The following is a 20,756-nucleotide window of genomic DNA, read 5'->3' on the forward strand; positions in this document are numbered from 1 at the left end:
TAACCCTACCTTTGGGAAATATGGTCACCCTAGATTTAAGGCCGTGTAAGGGAGTGAAGCAAGGGCGTAGGAGGAAGTGGTGTTACTCACAATACGTCTTACTGGGAGTCAGTCTCATCACCCCATTGGGCAAATGGGGAAACTGAGGCACGGGGCGGGGAAGTGAGGAGTGGAGGTCGCAGCAAGGGGCTGGCTGAGGGCATGTCCCACACCCAGGAGCTGGTAGTCTGCATGGCTAGAGGTGTGGGGTTTGCAGGCCCCGCCCACCAAGGAAGCCCCATGGGAGCCAGCATGGCCTCTCCCCCTGCTCTCAAGGTCATGACCCTAGAGAGGTCAGGGTGCCTGGGTTAGGGTCATGACCCTACGGCGGCGGGGCCCACACACAGCGGATAACGACTCCTTCCGGTCATGTGACATGTGATCCCGCCAACCATAGCACAGGGCTGGAGAGACGCATTACGTCACCGCTTCCCTGGTCGTCATGGGAACTATCCCGCCCTCCCACGCTGACCCCGCCGGGAGGCGGGGCCTCAGCGAGTGACCGACAGGGGCGCCTTCGAATCACCGACCACTAACTACGAAGGCTGAGGGGCGGGGCTCTCTGGGACACGCCCAGTTATTGGAATCGAATTTCTGGTTGGCTGGATGTGATAGACGGGTTAGCCAATGAACGGTCAGAATGGGGAGGGGGCGGGGCCTGGAGCTGCGATTGGCAGGCGACCAACCAATGGCGCGCGGCCCCTGCCGCTGCTGCTCCACGTCGGCAGCATCGTTGAGGGCAAGATGGAGGCGCTGATCCTGGTAGGCGCGGGCTCCGGGCGGGGGGGCTGGGGGAGCCCTGGGGGAGAGACTGAACCCTGAGGGGAGAAGGGGGGGTCGGACAAGAGGGGTGGGCACCGCCAGTAGTGGGTTGGGCACTGCTGTTGGGACATGGGGAAAGGATGGGCACTGCCAGTGAGGGGAATGGGGGATGGGCACTGTCAGTGGGGGGGATGGGCACTGCCGGTGAGGGGAATGGGGGATGAACTCCACTGTTGGGGGTTGGGTGCTGTTGGGGAAGGCGGAGGATGGGCACCGCCAGTGTGGGGGATGGGGGATGAACTCCACTGTTGGGGGATGAGGGATTGGGCACTGCTATTGGGGAGGATGGGCTCTATTGTTGGGGAGAGATGGATGTTGGGTACTGCCGGGGGGAAGATGGGCACCACCAGTGGGTTGGGTGCTGCTGTTGGGGGAGGGGAGGAATGGGCTCTGCCATTGGGAGAAGCAGGGGAGGGATGGGCCCCGCCATTGGGGAGGATGGGGGAGAAAGGTAATAGTGTCAGTGTAATGTATTTAGACTTCTGTAAAACATTTGACTTGGTACCGCATGACATTTTGATTAAAAAACTAGAATGATATAAAATCAACATGGCAGACGCCAAATTGATTAAAAACAGGCTAACTGATAGGTCGCAAAATGTAACGGTAAATGAGGAATTGTCATCGACTGGGTGTGTTTCCAGTGGGGTCGTCCTTTGTTGGTTCTTGGCCCTGTGCTATTTAACAGCTTTATCAGTATCCTGAAAGAAAACAAAAAATCATTGCTTATGAAGTTTGCAGATGATGCAAAGACTGGGGAAGTGGTAAATAATGAAGAGGACAGATCATTAATACAAAGTCATCTGGATGACTTGGTAAACTGGGTGCATGGAAACAGTATGCATTTTAATACAGCTAACTGTAAAGCTATGCACTTGGGAACAAAAACTGTCGGCCGTACTTACGGGATGGGGGTCTATCTTAGGAAGCAGTGACTGAAAAAGATTTGAGGGTGATGGTGGATAGTTAGCTGAATGTGAGCTCCTAGTGCAACGCTGTGGCCCCAGTGGCTAATGCAACCCTGGGATACATAAACAGGGGAATCTTGAGTCGGAGCAGAGAGGTTATTTTATCTCTGTATTTGGCCTGGTGTGACCGCTGCTGGACTCCTGTGTCCAGTTCTGTGCCCACTGATCAAGAAGGATGTTGATAAATTGACAGAGAGCTCAGAGAAGAGTTATGAGAATGATTAAAGGATTAGAAAACCTGCCTTGTAGAGGTAGACTCAAGGAGCTCAATCTATTTAGCTTAAGAAAGCGAAGGTTACATGGTGAGTTGATTGTAGTCTATAAATATCTACATAGGCAACAAATAATTGATAATGGGGTCTTCAGCCTAGCAGGGAAAAGTATAACACCATCCAATGGCTGGAAGTTGAAGCAGGAACTAGGGCATAAATATTTACCAGTGTGGGTAATTAACCATTGGCAAAACTTACCAAGGGTCATCGTGGATTCTTCATCACTGATCATTTTAAAGTCAAGATTGGATGTTTTTCTAGAAGATCTGCTCGAGGAAGTTCTATGGCCTGTGTTGTACAGGAGGTCAGATGAGCTGATCACAGTGGTCCCCTCTGGCTTTGGAATCTAGGAGTGGGCACTGCTATTTGGGGGAGGGGAGGAATGGGCACCACCATTGGGGATGGTAGGGGGAGAATGGGCTCCACCATTAGGTACCCCCTGCCATGCACATGGTAGCTGTGGCAAGTCCCTTTCAGCCTGGGATTGGGCTGTGTGAGGCTCTGGCAGGGGAGAGGTTGCCCCAGGCCTGGTGTTCCTGGCACGTGAGGGGGGAGGGCTGCCCTGTGTCACCTGTTGGTGTGTGGATAGCAGGGGCGTATGCTGGGTAACACTTGCTGTGTGTGTGTGCGGGGGGAGGGTTTGATTACTTCCTGCTCTGGGTGGGAGTTCCCCTTCTGTCTGGGCGGGGGGGGGGATTCCAAATTTTGTGGGGGAGGATCTGTATGATCTGGACAGGCCATTAACCCTGGGGGCTGGGTCCTGAGAGAGCAGCTGTGACTGTCATGTGGGGCCCAGGGTGCTACTCTGTAACACAGGGCAGCTGGGACGGGGGTGGGGGGGCCTCTCCTCAAAAACCAGCTGCACGATCTCTGCGTGCTCTGAGACAAGTATCTCAAAACCTCGCATTTAGGAAGAATGTGGAAAAACTGAATAACTTAGGCCTGGGTCTGCCGAGGCCCTAGGATGCTAGCTCAGACAAGGGCAAACCAGCCCCTGTTTGGTGCATTGTGTTAACTCTGAAACCTAACAACGACAGTTTAAATGGTGGAAAATTCGCAGGCAAAATTCCTTCCTCTCCCATCCAAATTTCTGGCACCGATGACTTCTGTGACATTCTTCTGTGTGGTTGGAGCAAAACCCCATAGCGTCCTGAAAATGCAGTAGGGTGGGGCCGTGTGAAATGATCCCAGTGTCGTAAATAAGCCAGGGGTCGCTGTGCTGAATGGGGCGGTCGGCTTCGTTTCTGATTTCATAAAACTCCACCCCCCACACACACTCACCTTCCTGAAAGCCCCTGGAGCTGCAGTGTCACTTCCCCTTTGCCTCCTCTGAAATCTGGACTCTTTGCTACAGGCCTTAGGCCCAGTTTAGCCCCCCTGCTCCTCCCAGGACTCAGGGCCTTGACTGCAGGGAATGTTCCTGCATTGGTCCTGGGAGACGTGGGGTGTTGGAGGGAGGGGTCAGAGCAAAGCGCTTTGCAGTTCTTGGCAGGGGGTCCCTTGCACCCAGAAGCTCCTTTGACTCTGCACAGGTGGGAGGGGCTGCCCACCTGGCTCTGGTCGCAGGCATAGGGCTGGAGGTTGCGATCAGGAAGGTGTGATTTCGGTGTCTGCCCCCTTGCCCTGGGAGTTCCCAGTGCGGGTGTAGCCCTGTTTCAGGGGGAATGGGACTGATCGGTGTGACTGTGTGAATGAGCTGGGTGGGAGTCGGGCACAGCCAGTGGGGGACAGAGAGCAGAGGGCCCCTTGAGCCAGCGGCCTGCCTCGCTGTTCTCTCCAAGCCTTGGCTGTGGAGGCTGCGGTATTGGCTCCTTGGGCCCCTGATTTCCCTGGTGCCTGTGTGGCGGTGCTAGCGGAGTTAGCCTCACTGGCTGCCCTGGACAACAGAAGCGGTTTAAACCCAGACTGTCCCGCTAGCCAGGCTGCCTGGCTCTGAGACCGGGGGTGAGCTTGCTCCTGGCACGCTAGCGCTCGTCTGGCTGCGGTGCGCTCTGGGCACCCTGGATTCTGGGAGGTTTCAGAAGGGCCAGCAGGGAGAGGGTTGGTTCAAGCTGGTGCCAAAGTGGTTTGGACTGGACTGGTTCCTGTCCCTCTGAGAGCCTGGTCAGCTCCAGCTAGTTCTCGTGGCACTTGCCAACCAGCCAAGGCACTTCTGTGTGTGGCACCCGGGCCTGAGTCTCTGCTACATGTTTCCGGAGTCGGAACCCGGGATGGGGAGGGGAACTGCAGCCTGAAGTCACCGTTGTGTCTCCCTCATCCTGGTCAGTTCCTGCATGGTTCCCTGCACAAAGGAGAGCAGCCCACAGGCTGTTCTAGCTCACCTGGGCCTGGCCTGGCTGCCTGGGAGCTGCTGGAAGTCCAGGACAGCCCGCGCAGTCAGTGCTCCAGTCACCCTCCCCCTGCCCCTACAGCTGGGTGGTGAGACTACCCCTCCGCCCCCCCTTTACACTGCGCCCAACCATTTCAAAACATTGTCTGTCCGTCCTAGGGGATTGGCTCTAGAGGAGGCCAGGCTGATGTTACAGCTGGCTCTGAAGCACAGGAAGGGCAGGCTAGGGCTCTGGACTTGGACTCTGGCGACCAATCACTTATTCTGCCCCCTGCCTCAGGTTCCTGTGTGTGCAATGGAGATACCCCTTCCCAGCCTCCCCAGGGAGGAGCTGGAGATGGTGCTGGGGCCAGAGGAATCCTGATCTTGGTCAGAGCATAGGGCTGTGTGAACGATTTCTTCCACGCTGAGTATCCAGCTGGGTGACCCGGAAAGCCCGGCTGCTCGCGGCATGCTTCCCTCGATTCCCTGTGGGTGGATAGAGCACTGAGCTGAGTGCCAGGACTCCTGGGTTCCATTCACTGCTCTGCCACTGGCCTGATGCTGGGTTACCTTGGGCAAGTGACGGCCCTGCCCCGTGCTTCAGTTTCTCCATCTGTAAAATAATAATGATGCTAATCTCCTTTGTAAAGCGCTTGGAGATCGACTGATGCCTGACAATACCCGGTCTAAAATGCCCTTCTGTATTGCTGCCCGCAACTCCCTGCCCCTCTCCTTTGTCTGCAAACAGGTTCGCCAGTCGCCTTTGCAAATAATAATAATAAAGCCCCACCTGTATTTCTTGGCTTCTGGCATCTCTTTTCCGGCGCTATCCCCTAGTTAGGGTCCTGGCAGCCTTAAAAGGTTTACGGTGCGGCTGCCGATACCGCGCTGACCATCTGGGCTGTTGAGCACCTACTTGAATTGATTGAAGTCTAATTTATTGAAACTTCCGAATTAAATGATCAGAATAAACTGCGCCGTAACTCTTAAAGTCTCCTTTGGATGGCCGATTGCTCGAGGCTCAAACTAAAAACCTCCAGAGAGAAATTGAGGCAGCTTCTCGGGCTCCAGGCCCTCTGACCTCCGGAAGCACTCGTTATAGATTTAAAATGTGTATTTATTTGCTTTTCTCTGCGGGGCAGCGTGGCTCTAGAGAAGCGTAAATCCTCCAGGGCTCCTCTTGCATTCTCTTTGCTTCCCATTTCCCCCCTGAGGGGGGCTGGATGGAGCAGGAGCTGGGATGGGAAGCCGCAGCCGTTTTAGCTCTAGGCTGCTGGTTCTAATCCAGCACAGGGCAGCAGCTACTGTAAATGACTAGCTGGATGTAAAAGAGGCTTGTGGTTTTTCAAGCTGGTTCCTTTGGCTCATGTACACAGGCCCTCTCGGTCAAGGAGCGAATGGAGACTGGTCTCCGTTGTTAGCTCCAGAGAGGGTTGGTCCTGGTCAGGGTGAGGTGTATGTTTGGGCTGTGCATTGAGGGGAATGTAGCTCTCCAGGGCTGTCCATCCAGCTGCCCCCAGAAGAACACAGCTGAGCCCCCACGTTGGAGGGGAACCTCGGGACAGTTGCACCAATATGGGATGCAGTTAAGGGCTGGGGTTCGTTTGAGAGTTAATCCAGAATAAAGCAGGGTGTGAATGTAAATCTGATTATCTATTCCAGATTAACTCCATGTGTCAGTTAGTAGGTTAATATTAGTTTAACCCTTAATCCACTTTGGAAGTGGATTAAGCTAATTCAGAATAGGGTACTCTTATACCGGAGTAAGAGCATCCACACATGGAATTAATCTAAATTAACTTCCCATGTTGACAAGCCCTAAAGAGTTTTTTGACCTGATTCTCAGACCCACTGGCCACTTGCAGTGATGGCCATGGGAGCAGCAGGTGCTTGGCACCTCTGACAGTCGGGCCCTTAGGTTGCGCACCCACCAATCAGACCCCTTAGGGTGTCCCACAAGTGGAGATGCCCCTGAATGGCCTGGTTGCTGTTGGCAGGTTCAGCCCCACTGTCTTGGTCTCCTGGGCTGGGGGTGGGGATCAGACCAGCTTTCTGACAGGCACTTCTGGAGTCAAAGGGCTGCAGGATTGGGCCCATTCCCCGCAGGCTAGGCCATGCTTGGCTTCTGGGGGAAGTCATGTCCCGTGAAGCCAGGCTTCCTAGGGCTGTGGAGTCACCTAGCAGTTCCTGTCCTCTCCCCCTCTCCCCTAGGAGACACAAGGATGAGCTGCTATGGGGAGGGGTCCCTCGGGCTGGTGCCAGGCAGCCAGCGGGGCTCTGGGGTTTCAGAAGTGGGGCAGTCCCATGCTGTGCCCAGTGGAAGCCAGTCCATGCATCACAACTGTCAGGGGCCCAATCCTGGAATGTGCTAGGCACCAGCAGCCTCCATGGAGGGCAGAGGGCGTCATGGCCGATTGGCACCGCTCGGGCTCCAGTACGGGGTTGGTTCTGGAGAGTCTCAGCTGCAGGAGAGGCAGCCGTGCCCGTCTGGGAACCGCCCTGCACTCCCCAGATCCGCAGACGGGTGGTTTTCTGCTCCGCTGCCAGGCCCCAGGCAGTACCGGGGGGCCTGTGCCTGGGACGGGGTGGGGGTGCCGGATGCAGAGCCCGCAGCATTTGAGGTGAAGTTCTGTTATACACTCCGACTGTGGCTACGTGGAGGTCAGTGCATCACAGAACTTTGTCTCGAGAGCTTTTTAGCGTCTGTCTCACTTGGGGTCCCCCAGGTCTCTGCTGCGCCACCCAAGTGCCCCCACCCCTTTTACGTGGTCTACAGCCCTGAGCTGTGGCTCTTGGCCTGCGTGGGGTTCTGCCGCAAGCTAAGCTGATTGCTTAGACCGCCTGATACGTCAACAGCAGGCTCCCCTGGCTCCCAGCCCCTTCACTGCTGTCAACTCAAGAGCCTCTCAGGGGGCCCAGCGGTGCCCGCATGCCCGGCGGTGGGTTGCAGGGAGCGATTTCCATGTGCCCCGTGCCTTGATCTGTGCAAACCCCCTTCCTTTTACTCTGGTGGGCTGAGGGTCTCCTGAGCCACGGGCCGCTGATGGGCTGAAGTCCTTAGATTGGGGTGGCCAACCTGTGGCTCCGGAGCCACATGTGTCTCTTCAGAGGTTAATATGCAGCTCCTTGTATAGGCACCAACTCTGGGGCTGGAGCTACAGGTGCCAACTTTCCAATGTGCTGGGGGGTTCTCACTGCTCAACCCCTGGCTTGGCCACAGGCCCTGCCCCCACTCCATCCCTTCCCGCCCCCTCCCCTGAGCCTGCCATGTCCTTGCTCCTCCCCCTCCCCCTATAGCCTCCTGCATGCCACGAAACAGCTGATTGGGAGGGAGGGGGAGGCACAGGCACTGATCGCAGGGCTGCGGGTGGGTGGGAGGTGCTGGGGGCAGGGGAGCTGATGGGGGGGCTGCTGACGTATTACTGTGGCTCTTTGGCAATGTACATTGGTAAATTCTGGCTCCTTCTCAGACTCAGGTTGGCCACCCCTGGGTTAGATCCTGCCCCAGCGCGCTGGGAGACGTCAGAATCCCAACCCAGCCATTAGCGGCTCGTGTGCCCATGGGAGCGTGGCCCCTGATCCTTCTCACAGCGCTGTCAGCCCGAGCCTCTAACAGCCCCACTAGTGCTGCTCCCCTTCCTGAACCTCTGCAGACAAACAAGCCCCATTCCAGGAACTAAACTGCTTCATCTCACGCCCCCCACGGGGGGAACCAGTGCCTCCCTCGCACGGTGGTGCGCCCGTGTAAATCCAGGTGGGAATCCAGCTGTGCACGTGCCCGGCTCCGAGCGTGACCTGGAGACCAGGGATGACGATGCTTGGGATGTGCCTCCTCCCGCGTGCGTCTGTGGGTGTCTGAGTGAAAGATCCCCCCGCTCTGCCGTGCTGCATGGGCAGGCTGCCGTCAGCATTCAGGGCTCAGCAGGCTGGACGCCGTGGTGATGGCACCAGCCTGGGCGAATAGAGACTTGCCGTGAGCCGGGTCTGCACAGGGCAAAGGCCATGGGGGGTGGGGAGGAACCACTGTGAGTCACCAGCACAGGGCCGTGCTTCACTAGGGTAGATGGGAGCCGTAACAAGGGGCCTGGTGGCTGGGGGTCCTGGCACGTATTGGACTGTGGCCCGGTGACCTGCGGGCTGGGAGGAGGCGAGGGGAAGGGCTGTGCTAACTCCATAGCCAGGAGTGGGCACCAATCGCCCCCTCCTGGCAGTCGCATGGGGAGTGAGCTGTGGCTGGGCCGAGTGTTGGCGGAGAGCCCGTGAAGGGCCGAGCGCCCGGGGTGGTGCTGGCTGGGCAGAGGGGCTGGGGATTGGCCCACTCTGCTCTCTTAGTCAGCGGGGCCGCTCCCCCATGGCCCTTCGCTCGGGGGGCCCTGTGGGGACAGGCCTGGGGCGGGGTGGGACCTATCAGTCCTTAGAGCCTGGGGCCGAGGCCTCGTCTCAGTGGGACCTGAGCAGGGGGAGTCCCTGGAGGAATCACAATGAGCCCTGCTGGGGGTGCTCGGCTGGGGGCTCTGCTGCTCAGCCAGTGGCTGGGACCGGGGTGGATCCTGGTGGTGACGAGGGGCTCTCATCAGTCAGTGGCCCCTGAGGAGCCAGAGCTCCCATTGCCCCCGCCCCACACTGCCAGCCGGCCCCTGAGGAGCCCAGAGCCCCTATTGCCCCCCCCCCCCCCCAGCCCTGTGCTGGCAGCTGCTGCCTCCCTTGTGCCTTCTGCATTCATGGCCTCTTAGTTCTGGGGACCCTCATCTGTCCTCTTTCCTTGCACAGAGGGGATACTGGCCCCCCACTTACCCGGTTCCCAGTGCAAACAGCACCTGCAATCTGCGTCGTCTGACACTGAGCAGCAAAGAGGGGCAAGCCGGGAATAGAACCCAGGAGTCCCGACCCGCAATCCCTTGCTCTAACCACTAGATACCACTCCCCTCCCGGAGCCAGGGGATACAACCCAGGCGTCCTGGCTTCCAGCCCACCTCTGCTCTAACCACTAGCGCCCGCTTTCCTTGTCTTTGAAGCTGTCAGAGCTGCCATTGCCGCTGCGGGGCCCAGGGGGAAGCGGCTGGCCAGGATGGAGAGTGATAAACGTGGTTGCTAGAGCTGCCCCGTGCAGAGTGGGGGGGGGTAAGCAGCAGGAAGCCGGCTTGCCCGATAGCAGCTGGTTATTTATACCACCCGCCCGTCAAAGCGCCAGCTGGGCGACCTTGGCAAGCCGTGTCTGTGGCTGCTGTGGGCCTGGAGCTCCCCCTGCTGGCCAAGGGCAGGGAGAGCACAGGGCTGGGGAGGCTGTGGCGAGGTGGGGCAGAGAGCTGGCTTGGGAGTGCTCAGCCCTGCAGGCCTGTGTGTTACCGGGCATGGGGCATTGGGCCTGTCTGCAGCTTGGGCTGGGGCCCCGGGGAGGCCTCGCTGGCACCTGGGGCAATGGAGGGGCTGCACCAGCACGTGAAGGGGTCACGCCCTGGCAGATCCGGGGGGGGGAGCAGGCAAGAGGGGGGCAGGCCCGGGATGGGGACGGATGAACGCTGGCACTCACCCCAGAACGTCCCCCCTCCCGCGCTGGAGACACCCTGCCATTAGCCTAGGTCATGCCATGGGCTGTTGGGTTTGTATAATAATGTGGGGCCTGATTACAGCTGGAGTCTGTGGGGTGGGGGCCAGACTCCCCCCCCGATTCCGCACTCATTCTGATGCCTCTCAGCGGGGCCCTCTGGTGCCCCGTCCGTGCCCACCATGGGGTGTGGGAGGCAGGGGCGGCTGCGCCCGGAGCGCTAGTGACAGAGCTGGGCTGGTTACAGAGCATCCCCGATGCCAGCTGGGGCTGGCCCTCTGGTCTGCAAAGCACTGGGTAGGGGTGAGAGGTGCTGGGGTGGCAGCATCTCAGTTTGCAGGGCGGGGGCGTCCTCCCCCCAGCACAGCCCACAGCCGGCGCCGGCGGGGGGAAGTATGTCCAGCCCTGTGTTGAGAGCCCAGCTGGGGGCGATGCACACGTCTGTTGGGCACCAGCTTGAGAACAGCCGTCGGGGTGGGGCTGATTTTCCAGCCCTGCTGACCTGGGGCGGGATCGGAGCTGGCCCCAGGAGCTGTGCCGAGATCCATGCCCCAGGGTGGTCCCTCGAGCCGGCTCTCCTCCCGCCCCCCCACCCCCAGCCCACACAGGGAGCAGGTGTGGGCCTAATCCTGGTGCCATGGCACACCCCTCCCTCCCCCCCCCCAGTTCTGGGCCGCGGCTGCCCCACGTGCTGCCCTGGCTGGCTGAGCTCCCTGCGGGTGTGGGGGGTGGGTGGGCTGGAGCGGCTCCAGGCCGTGGCAGGCTCTGGGCAGTGACTGGGCCTGTGTCTCTGCAGGAGCCGTCCCTGTACACGGTGAAAGCCGTCCTCATCCTGGATAACGATGGCGACCGTCTCTTTGCCAAGGTGAGTGCCCGCAGGCGGCGCGGCGTGGGGCACGCTCTGGGTCCTGGGGGCACTGTGGAATGGGCAGGGCTGTCATCAGGGGCTGCGCATTGGGTCCCAGGGGTGGCACGGTGGGGTGTGTGTGTGTGTGTGTCAGATGCCGCACTCTGGATACCAGGGACACCATTGGCGGGCGGGGGTGGGGGTCAGATGCTGCGCTCTGGGTCCCATGACCTACCCTAGGGCAGGCAGGGGCCTGGGATTCTCGTTTGTGAGTGAACTCCAGGATTGGGAACGTAGGGATCGAGGGGAGCAACTCTGGAACCAGACACAGGGCAAAGCTGACTTCCCCCCACCCCACCAGTGCCCCTCACTCCCGACCCGCAGCCCCTGCTACCCCAGCCCTGGGCTCCTCCCAGCTCTGCCAGTGCCTCTCAATCCCGACCTGCAGCCCCTGCTATCCCAGCTCTGGGCTCCCCCCCAGCTCTGCCAGTGCCCCTCAGTCCTGACCTGTACCTATCCCCGGTCCTACAATTTCAAGGACGTGTGCATGAAAACAAGCCCTGCTTCTCCCCCTCCGGGTCCTGTGCTGCCCGGTGCTCTCTGGCTGCGGTGTGTGTCATGGGTGCCCAGGATCCAGCCCCGAGGTGTGGTGGGAGGGCTTGATGTCCCCTTCCCGGTGCCTGGCTGCAGGCTGTGCCATCTGGACTGACCTGGTCTCCAGGCCCGGCTGGAGTTGCACAGGGCCAGGAGTAACGCCCGTGCCTCTCCCTGCAGTACTATGACGACACGTACCCCACCGTCAAGGAGCAGAAAGCCTTCGAGAAGAACATCTTCAACAAGACCCACCGGACAGACAGTATGTGCCCTGGCCTGGCGGGGTTGGGGGAAGGGACTCTGCCCCCCAACACTGCCTGTGATCTCCCTGCCTGCCCAGTTCATGGGCCCTGCAGCTCCACTCACTGCAGTGGGCAGGGGCAGATGCTGCGCTCTGGGTCTCAAGGGCACCATGGGGGGGAGGGTCAAGCACCGTGCTCTGGGTCCTAGGGGCACCATGGGGGGGAGGGTCAGGCACCGTGCTCTGGGTCCTAGGGGCACCATGGGGGGGAGGGTCAGGCACCGTGCTCTGGGTCCCAGGGGCGCCATGGGCACCTCCATTAGGGCAAGGTGCCCGCTGCGGGTATACAGTTGCTGGGCTGTCACGCTGCGGGCACATAGGATCACAGTAGTGCTGCTCCCAGGGAGGGTGTGGGGGGTCAGGATTGGGGGCCATGGCTGGGGTACAGCCGCATTGGGGGGAATCAACAGTGAGGTGCCCCGTGCCGTCCCCCACCGATGATGCTCTGAACCAGGGTGGTCTTGGGATGCCCACCTAAAACGGAGACTGGGGCTGTCCCATGAACACTGGTTGCCCCTCCCTGCCTCACCAGCAGGGGGGGACTGGTGAGCCCACCCTAGCAAAGCCCCTCTTCCCACGAGCCGGCCTGTCCCCCCACCACCAGGCGAGATTGCCCTCCTGGAGGGGCTGACCGTGGTCTACAAGAGCAGCATCGACCTGTACTTCTACGTCATCGGCAGCTCCTACGAGAACGAGGTTCGTTCCTGCCAGGGGGACACGGGGAGGTGTTAGAGCCTCGTGTCAGGGCAGCGCGGGTGCTGGGGGACAGGATGCTCTGTGCCCGCAGGGGATTGTGGGTACAGAACTGGAGGCGGGCACTCGCCTAGGGAAACCTGGCCCTTGCTGAGGGGCGGGGCATCGCCCGCACCCCCCATTGCTTTCCCAGCTGGTGTGCCGCTGCCTGCCCCATGCCCTCGGGTGTGGGTGATCTGGCTGCGACAGCGTTCTTGTAGTGCCGGGGGGCAGCCTGTGGTCACCACACAGGCAGCTGACCCTGGGCACGCTGTGAGGGGGGTGGGGCAGGGCAGCGTACCCTGGAGTCAGAGCCACACTGAGTGCCAGATCTGCAAAAGGGCTCCATGCCCAGCAGCTGCACAGAGAGTGATGGAGACACCCCCATTGGCAGCCGTGGGGAATCCCCCACCATCCTCCACCCCCATTGTTCCTAGTGGGCGCTGGGCCCCTTTGCAAATCAAGCCCTAAAGGCTGCCCCTGCCCCACACCAGAGCAGTGATGATGCTCTGCCCCCTCGCCTGCCTGTCTCTCCTGCCAGGGGCAGCCCCCACCAGCAGATGGCCCCTCCCCAGTGCCCTATGCCCGGGGACCTGCTTGGCTGTCAGCAGCGGGCTTGACCCACAGGGTGCCAGCTGGGGGCACTTGGGGCAGGGCCTGATCTCCTGACCTGCGTCGTCTCCTCTTCCAGCTGATGCTCATGGCCGTGTTGAACTGCCTCTTTGACTCGCTCAGCCAGATGCTGAGGTAAGGCCCGTGGGGAATGGCGAGGCGGGGCGTGGTGTGGGGAGGGCTCTCCCCCTGCTCGAGGGGTGGAGGGTCAGTCTAGGACCAGCTGAGGCACTGGCGCGGGAAGCCAGGGGCTCAGCATGCTCACAGTGAGCGGGGCACTGGCATCGGGGCCTCCTATTGCTGCTGATTGGACATGGCAGGCACCCAGATGCCATGGTGATGGGCTGCAGGGTAAGACCTGAGCCAGGATGAGGTGACCCGGAGTGGGGATCAGCTCTGAGTCCCCAGTCCCCTCGGGCCAGGCCTGGGCCAGGTGTGAATCAGTGAGGCTCCAGTGCCACCAGTGGAGGGGCTGATTTGTACCAGCTGAACGTTTCTGAGGAAGGGGCTGCGGGCAAGGTCTCCTGTTGGGCTCGGGAGAGAGGGCCTGTTCTATCAGACCAGCTGCAGACGGCCGGCGGGGCGCGATCCTGCCAGCACCCCCCGTTCCTGCTGATGGCTGCTCAGCACCCCAGGATCGAGGCCCTCTCCCCACTGTGCCCCTCTGAACCAGCACAGCCCTGTGTCCTGTCCAGGTGGCCCTGTGCGTTTGCTCCATGAGGGGGATCTTTCGGGGCAGTGGAGCCAAGCAGGGCTGAGTGAGCTGCAAGCCAAGGGAGCCCCGTCGGCCTAGCAGGGGGATGAACCAGCAGGGCCCCAGCTCCGCCCCTTGGTGCCCCGGTCCCTGGCGGGATCGTTGGCCACATTGAGAACAGGACAGATAAGATCAGAGTTCCCGTTGCCCAAGCCTGGAGATGGGGAGGCAGGTGCAGTCACCAGGCAGGAAGGGGGTTGGCTGATCTAGGGCAGAGCCCAGAGCGCCAGGCACTGTTGGCCAAACACTGGCCACGCGGCTGGGTCAGCGCTTCAGTGGGGTCTTGCTCCGGGCGGCGTGAACAGGACTGTGTCCTGGGTTCACTCTCCAAACCCTGCACGAACCCTGGGGGGTCGCCTTTCCCCCCCGGGTTTGGATCAGAGCAGGGGAGGGGCCTAGTGGGCCAGATCCTCTGCTGGCAGAAATTGCATTCCCGGACTCCAGTGGGTCTGAGGAACCATGTGCCTGGGATGGGGGCACGTCTGGGACACTGTCAGCCCCCTTCTCCCTCCAGCACACTGGGGCTCAGCCCACCTGGAGCCATCGCCCCCAGTCTGTATAGCCTGGCAGCCCCCCAGGGAGTGAGCGGGTCAGACCCAAGCCTCCTCCCCCTACCCCATACTGGACGTATCTGAGCCAGGCAGCCCCCTGCCAGATGGGGGGCCTGGCCCCCTGCAGGATGGCATGTGGGCTGTAGCTGGTGCCCAGGGCCTGGTGGGTCTCCCTGACTGGGCGCGGGTCTCTTGGCAGGAAGAACGTGGAGAAGCGTGCACTGCTGGAGAACATGGAGGGGCTCTTCCTGGCGGTGGATGAGATCGTGGACGGAGGGTGAGCACCAGCGTCCTCTCCTGCGCCCCCCAGGAAATGAGGCTCCCGCTCCCCCCATGGGCCCCAGGGCTGCAATGTCTTCCCTCCACCCAGCCTGTCTTGGGCCCATCTTACCAGGCCCTTGTGTCCGGGGCCTGAGTGCTGGGACATCCTGCCCAGCTTGGGGGTGGCGGTGGATGGGCATCAGCACTGGCAGCTGGGGAGTGTTCCCTGGGGAGGGCTGGAACACCCTGTTCGCCAGCCGCCCCATGCCTTGCATGTGGGAGTGGATGTGCTGGGGGGATTCCAGCTGGCTGTTGTCACGTGTGTCCAGCTGGTTGGTGCGTGGGTGTGGGCGTGTGAGGGTGTGGGTGTGTACATGTATACACTGGTTGCAGTGTGTTCCCAGCGAGGTGCCCGCTTTAAATGCCCAGCCCTGGGAAGGTGACATTTTTCTGTGAATTGAGGGAGGTTTAAGTTCTTCTGAAGGGCCTGGCTGCCCAGATACCCCCTCCCCTGCTGGCCACCATGACCCTCTGCATGTTCTCCCCCCCAGCCACCCAGCTCCCTGAGCAGCCCCTGCTTTGTCCCAGGCTGGTCAGAGTTGCCCCGATTCTCACAGTCCGGCCGTTGGGGATGGGGGTTTGTCACAAGCCCTAGGGGCTGCTCCCAATTGCATTGGAGCCCAGGTGGCTAGAAGCTGGGCCATCGGTGTGGTGCAGCGCAGGGCGGCAGCCTGGGCATGGGGGGACCCGTGAGTAGGGGCTTCTCTCGGCACAGGGTTAACGGGCGTGTGCAGCGCAGGGCCGCAGCCTGGGCATTGGGGGACCCGTGAGCAGGGGCTTCTCTTGGCACAGGGTTAACGGGCATGTGCTCCTCCCTCAGCGTGATCCTCGAGAGCGACCCCCAGCAGGTGGTGCATCGAGTGGCCGTGCGGGTAAGTGAGCGCCACCCCTCCCCCTCCCCACTCAGCGCCCCTGGAGCCCTGCTTCTGTCCCTCCCTGTCCCAGTAGGCTCCTCCTCCTCCTCGACTTGCCCGTCCCTGTGCCAACTGCCCATTCTGCCCCTGTTGGGCACCCTGAGGAGCGCTAGGGCAGGAGCCTGCCTGCCCTGGAATGGCTTTGCTCTACAGGGTGGGTGGGGAGAGGGGCAGCACAAGCCCTCAGGGCACAATCTACCCCTGCTGCGCCCCTGCCCTTCCCCAGGGCAGCCCCCCCCAGGGCCAGCTCCTGCTTTCCAGCCCCCGGGGGCAGGGGTGGCTGCTAACCAGGCTGGGGCCGAGCTGGGGCCTGACTCCTTGAAGGGCCCAGCACCCAGCAGCTGCCACTGAGAGCAGTGGGGAAGGGCCTGGCAGCCTTGCCCAGCCCCCTGCATTGGGAGGAAGGGGGGAACCGTGTCCCTACAGCACTGGGGTGGGGGTGAGGGCAGTGCCCCCTGCTTTGAGCCAGGGGAAAGCTGAGCCCCAGCAGCATTGGGGGGTGGGGTTCAGGGTGGCACCTCCTGTGGCACTGGGGGGACTGGAGGTGCTGCTCCATGATATGTGTCTTTGCAGGGCGAAGACGTCCCCCTGACAGAGCAGACAGTTTCTCAGGTATGTCCCTGTCCCCACCCATCACTCCCCCAGCTCGGGCAGGCCTGTCCCCCAGTCGGCTCCAGGGCTCTGTGACTTCCTACCCCATTCCCAGATCTCGCCAACTCCAGCCCCAGTCCCCACCCTCCCCCAGTCAGGCCCAGCCCAAGCTGCGCATGGGATCCCCCAGGGCAGACCAGCTGGAATCCTCCCCCCAGGGGCCTGGTCGTAATTTACCTGCAGACTCCGGCGCCAACTAGTGGCAATGCGGTCCATAGGGGGGGTGCCTCCTGACCGCTTCCCAGCTAATGCCCTGAAGTATGGGGTTGGATTGCAACATGCAGCAATTGTTAACCACTCCCAGCGTGCTCCATGCTGCACAAGACCCAGTGGCAGGCACAGCCTCTGCCCTGGGGAGCCCACAGCCAGTGGGGCACACAAAGGGTGGCACTAACTTAGGCTGAGTCTACACTACCCGCCTGAATCGGCGGGTAGAAATCGGCCTCTCGGGGATCGATTTATTGCGTCCCGTTGGGACGTGACAATCGATCCCTGAATCGACGCTCTTACTCCACCAGTGGAGGTGGGAGTAAGCGCCGTCGACAGGAAGCCGCGGAGGTCGATTTTGCCGCCGTCCCTACAGTGGGGTAAGTCGGCTGCGATACGTCGAATTCAGCTACGCTATTCGCGTAGCTGAATTTGCGTATCTTAAATCGACCCCCCCCCCCCGTAGTGTGGATGTGCCTTAGAGTAAGGACCTAAGAAATATTGTGGGCCCCACAGTAACCCAGCTCCTGCTGGGCTGGGTGCTCTGAGCCAGGCCCTTAGATACACTGTGCCATGCAGCCTGCTGGTGGGGGCTGCCCCGGCGCTTTCCTGTCCAGGGCAGCTCTGCCTCCAGACGGGCCAGCTGCTCATTGGCCAAAGCCCTAGACGGCAGCCTGCCCAGCTGGACAGAGTGTCCTGCTGGGGCCTATCCCAGCTCAGGCTGGGCTGAGCCACAAGACAGATCTTAACCCTGGATCCGGTTTCTTGTGCCCCATTGTGAGGCAGTGCCTGGCCCAGTCATGGGGAACCGCCCGTAACCGAAACTCATGGAGTCCCCACTCCCCCACGGGATGGCGGGGGCAGATTCTGCTCACCTGGTGCCAGCTGGTGCCTGCGGCTGCAGGCTGGGTTGGCAGTAGAGGGAATCCCCTGACCCAGTTGTTCTCCGGCCAGTCTCTCCTGCTGGATCCAGCCTGGCAAACCTTTGTCCTGCCGGCCTGCGGACCCTTCCCACAGCCACACCTCCCCCTGCGGAGCAGCACCCAGACAAGGCCCCAGTAGCCAAAGGGCCCAGGGTTCCTGAAAGAGCCTGACTTGCAGGCAGCACTTGCCCCACATGCAGCTCCCTCTGGGGGTGGGGGGGACAGCAGCCAACTGGGGCCCTGGATCTTGGCATCAGCCCCTGCTCGTACCCAGAGAGCTGTGGGGTTTCCCATGCCCTCTGCAGGGCTTTTGAAGCCTGTGGTCACCATGGCGAAGGGGGTTGGCTCTAGCAGTGGGGCTGGCAGGTTACTGGAGGGGAGGGGAGAAGAGGATCTGCCACCCAGCCCCTCCAGCTGAGTCACCCCCTGTCTGTGCTTTTCAGGTGCTGCAGTCGGCCAAAGAACAGATCAAGTGGTCTCTGCTGCGATAGGGCACGGATCCCACCGCTGCCCCCATCTCTACTGTGTCCCACCCCCCTGTCCTGTATGACGCACTGCCTGGCGCCCTAACACGCTGGAGGATTTTGCTGGATCTGCTGTCTGGCTCTTTTCTGACCCTCTGGGCGGCTGCTGCTTCCCCAGCCCTTGAACAACAGGGAACCCCACCTCAGGGTCAGCGGAGGTGGCTGCTGCCCAGCCCAGCCATTTGTCCCACCCCTGGACTCACAGGGGGTCCCCCAGACTCATTGCTGCTGAAACCAAGCCCAGGATGGGATGGGGTGGCACCCTGGATCCTGCCTCACTGCTGCCCCCTGTGGCAGCTGTGTGTCCTGGCCTAGGGCCCTCTTTGGGGTGTGATGAGGGGGCGGGGCTTCCCCACATCACCTTGCTTCCTCCGTCTCCATTGGCTGTTCCCTCCAGGGGGTGGGACCCTGTGCACTCCCTGGCATCGCAATAGCCAGTTATGATCCAGCCACTGAGGCCCTTCCTGGGGCAGGTGCTGCTGATGGGGGGGGGTGTCACCTGGGCTCATGTCCTCGTGGGGGCTGCCACTTGGGTACAGCCAGTGTGCGGTGGGCTCTGGAGCCCAGCAGCTTCCCAGGCCAGGGGAGAGTCAGGGATCCAGCACAGGGGTGTGGGGAGGGGCATCTCCTCCACGCGCTGCCCAGGTGCCTTTGCTGTTAGCTGCGTTTCCCGGGGACCCAGCTTGGCAGCCCCATGGCTCTGGGGTCTCCCTGCCCTGCAATGAGGGACCAGCGTCACTGGCGCGCCTGGCCCAGCTCTGCCATGGAGTCAGTGCGGTGCCACAGGCAAAGCCACTTCCAGCCAGCCTCCAGGGTGCTCATGGGGGCCGGGGGTGTAGGGTTCCCCATCGCACGCTGGGGGGCTGGGTTCCCCATTGTGCTCAGTGATGGGGGCAGGGGGGCTCCCCCTTGCACCCAATGGGAGCTGCAGGCTGCTGAGCCTATCCCGCTGGTTGCCCTTGGCTCTCTGGGTGCCATGGGCCTGGATCTTGGTGGGGGAGTTGGATCCAGGGGCGCTCTCCCCACTGGAGATGGGTCATGCCTGGCTCCAAAGGAGTGGGTGCTTCAGAGGGGCTGTGTCAGGCCCCGGGGTGGGGAGGGGTCGCCCAAGCCAGGCCCAGAGGGGCTGTACAGCTGGACAGAGTTGACTGCGCTGATCCAGACCCCTGCCCACAGCTGGATCCCTGCAGGGCCAGGTCACAGCTCCAGAGGTGCTGGAAATTGGGGTGCAGCCGCACCCCCTGGCTTGAAGTGGTTTCCATCACATGCAGGGTTTACAGTTGGGGTCAATGGCTGACAGCCCCCCCTGCAGCGCTCCCCTGCCCTGCCCCTATTGGCCGTGCTGCCCCCTGCTGGGCTGGGCCCTTCCAGCTCTGTGGCACGCTGCCACTCCCTGCATCCCGGGGGAGAGGCCCCATGGGTAATCCCTGCCCCCAAACCGGCTTTGAGGAGAGGCTTTCGGAGCCGGGGGGTGCAGACCCTGCTGTGACCCCCCGGGCTCCTGCGGGGGGCAGGCCTGAGCATCCCTCTGCTGCCCTGGATCCTAGGAGTGAGATCAGTGGGGTGCTTGGTGCTGTTCCCCAGCTGTGGGGAGAGGCCTGAGGCCCCCTGTGCCGCTAGCTCCAGCTCCGATCGCAGCTGGCGGCTCCTGCTGGGCCCTTCCTGCTCTGCACCCTGCCACCCCGGGCAGAGTCGCTGACCTCCCTGGCTCTGGCTCCAGGCCGGTTGGTGCCTGTGCCGGTTTTCCCAAGCTGGCCCCTGGGTTGCTGTAGCTGCCCCAGGGATGTGCCCAGGGCTCAGGATCATCCCAGCTGTCCTGGGGGTTTGTACCCAGAGGTGAGCACCGTCCTCTCTGGCCGCCCCCTGGGTCTGCGCCTGCAGCGGCTTGTGCAGGAGCCTGGGAGTCTCGGCCTCCAGCTGCGTCTGATTTATGGCGGGGAGCTGCGCGCGGTCTGAGCGGCTGCACCCCTTCAACTGCTCATAAATCTCCCGATGAGCTCGCGCGCGCCCGGCTCTCCAGGCCCAGCGCGGCCCAGGCAGAGGGGCCTGGCGGGCAGGCACTGGGCAAGGCCATGGGCAGTCCTGGCCTCTAGCTCAGGGCTCCAAGACGGTCACATGGCAGGGATTTGGGGCTCAGTTGGAGCCGGTTCAGCTTCTGCTCCCTGGAGGGAACGCTGCTCTGCAGGGGGCGAATGAGGGAGATGCCCCCCCAGTTGTGGGAGGGACCCTGCTCCCTGGATCTCAGTGTGGCTGGGGTGGCTGGCCCCAGAGGTGCCTCCACCAGGCGCATCCTGTCTTGGCCCCTGGAGGGTTTCTTTCCCAGGAAAGGTCTGGCTGACAGGGGCACTGGGCTTGTCGCTGCAGCCAGCGGCTCACTCCAAGGCAGCTGGGCCAGAGCCCCCCACACCTGCCTCCCACAGCCCTCATCTCTGCACCAAAATGCTCCTCTGGTGGGAGGGGGGATCTGCTCCCCCCAGGGTCCCCTCTGTCTTCCCTAGGCAGCGACTGTAGTGGTGAAAATGCTCCCCCAATAAAGCTCCCCTCCCTGGGAGCAGGTGGCGGGTCTCTGCAGCTGTGTGTGCCAGGGGAGGGCTGGTGTCTTTGCAGGTTGGCAGCCATGTGCCAAGGTGCCATGGGCGGGTGACCCTGTTCCCTCGCTGGGGCAAGGGCTGCGGTGGCTCGTGCTGCCTCGGGGGGTCACCTCTTCTGGCCTTTATGTCCCTGTGACGCGAGTCCCCCTTCCCTTGCCTTTGCCATCCCCACGAGCAGGGGGTGTTAGCCCCAGTGCTCCCCTCCCCTCCCCAGGTATCCTGTCTCCCGACAGTGGCCAGTGCCAGGTGCTGCAGAGGGATTGAACAGAACAGGGAA

At 61.8% G+C, this 20,756-nt stretch overlaps 1 protein-coding gene across 1 annotated transcript; it reads left to right on the top strand.

Moving 5' to 3' along the window:
* Positions 1 to 672: 672 nt before the first annotated feature.
* COPZ1 (COPI coat complex subunit zeta 1) lies at positions 673 to 17,956 on the top strand. Its single transcript, XM_034792885.1, has 9 exons — positions 673 to 801; positions 10,754 to 10,822; positions 11,579 to 11,660; positions 12,304 to 12,395; positions 13,123 to 13,178; positions 14,548 to 14,625; positions 15,490 to 15,541; positions 16,157 to 16,195; positions 17,808 to 17,956. The coding sequence occupies exons 1-9, from the start codon at positions 784 to 786 to the stop codon at positions 17,853 to 17,855; spliced, it is 534 nt and encodes a 177-aa protein (XP_034648776.1). The 5' UTR covers positions 673 to 783; the 3' UTR covers positions 17,856 to 17,956.
* Positions 17,957 to 20,756: the final 2,800 nt, after the last annotated feature.

This window comes from Trachemys scripta, chromosome 16 (assembly GCF_013100865.1).
Source record: "Trachemys scripta elegans isolate TJP31775 chromosome 16, CAS_Tse_1.0, whole genome shotgun sequence".
Classification (NCBI taxonomy): Eukaryota; Metazoa; Chordata; order Testudines; family Emydidae; genus Trachemys; species Trachemys scripta.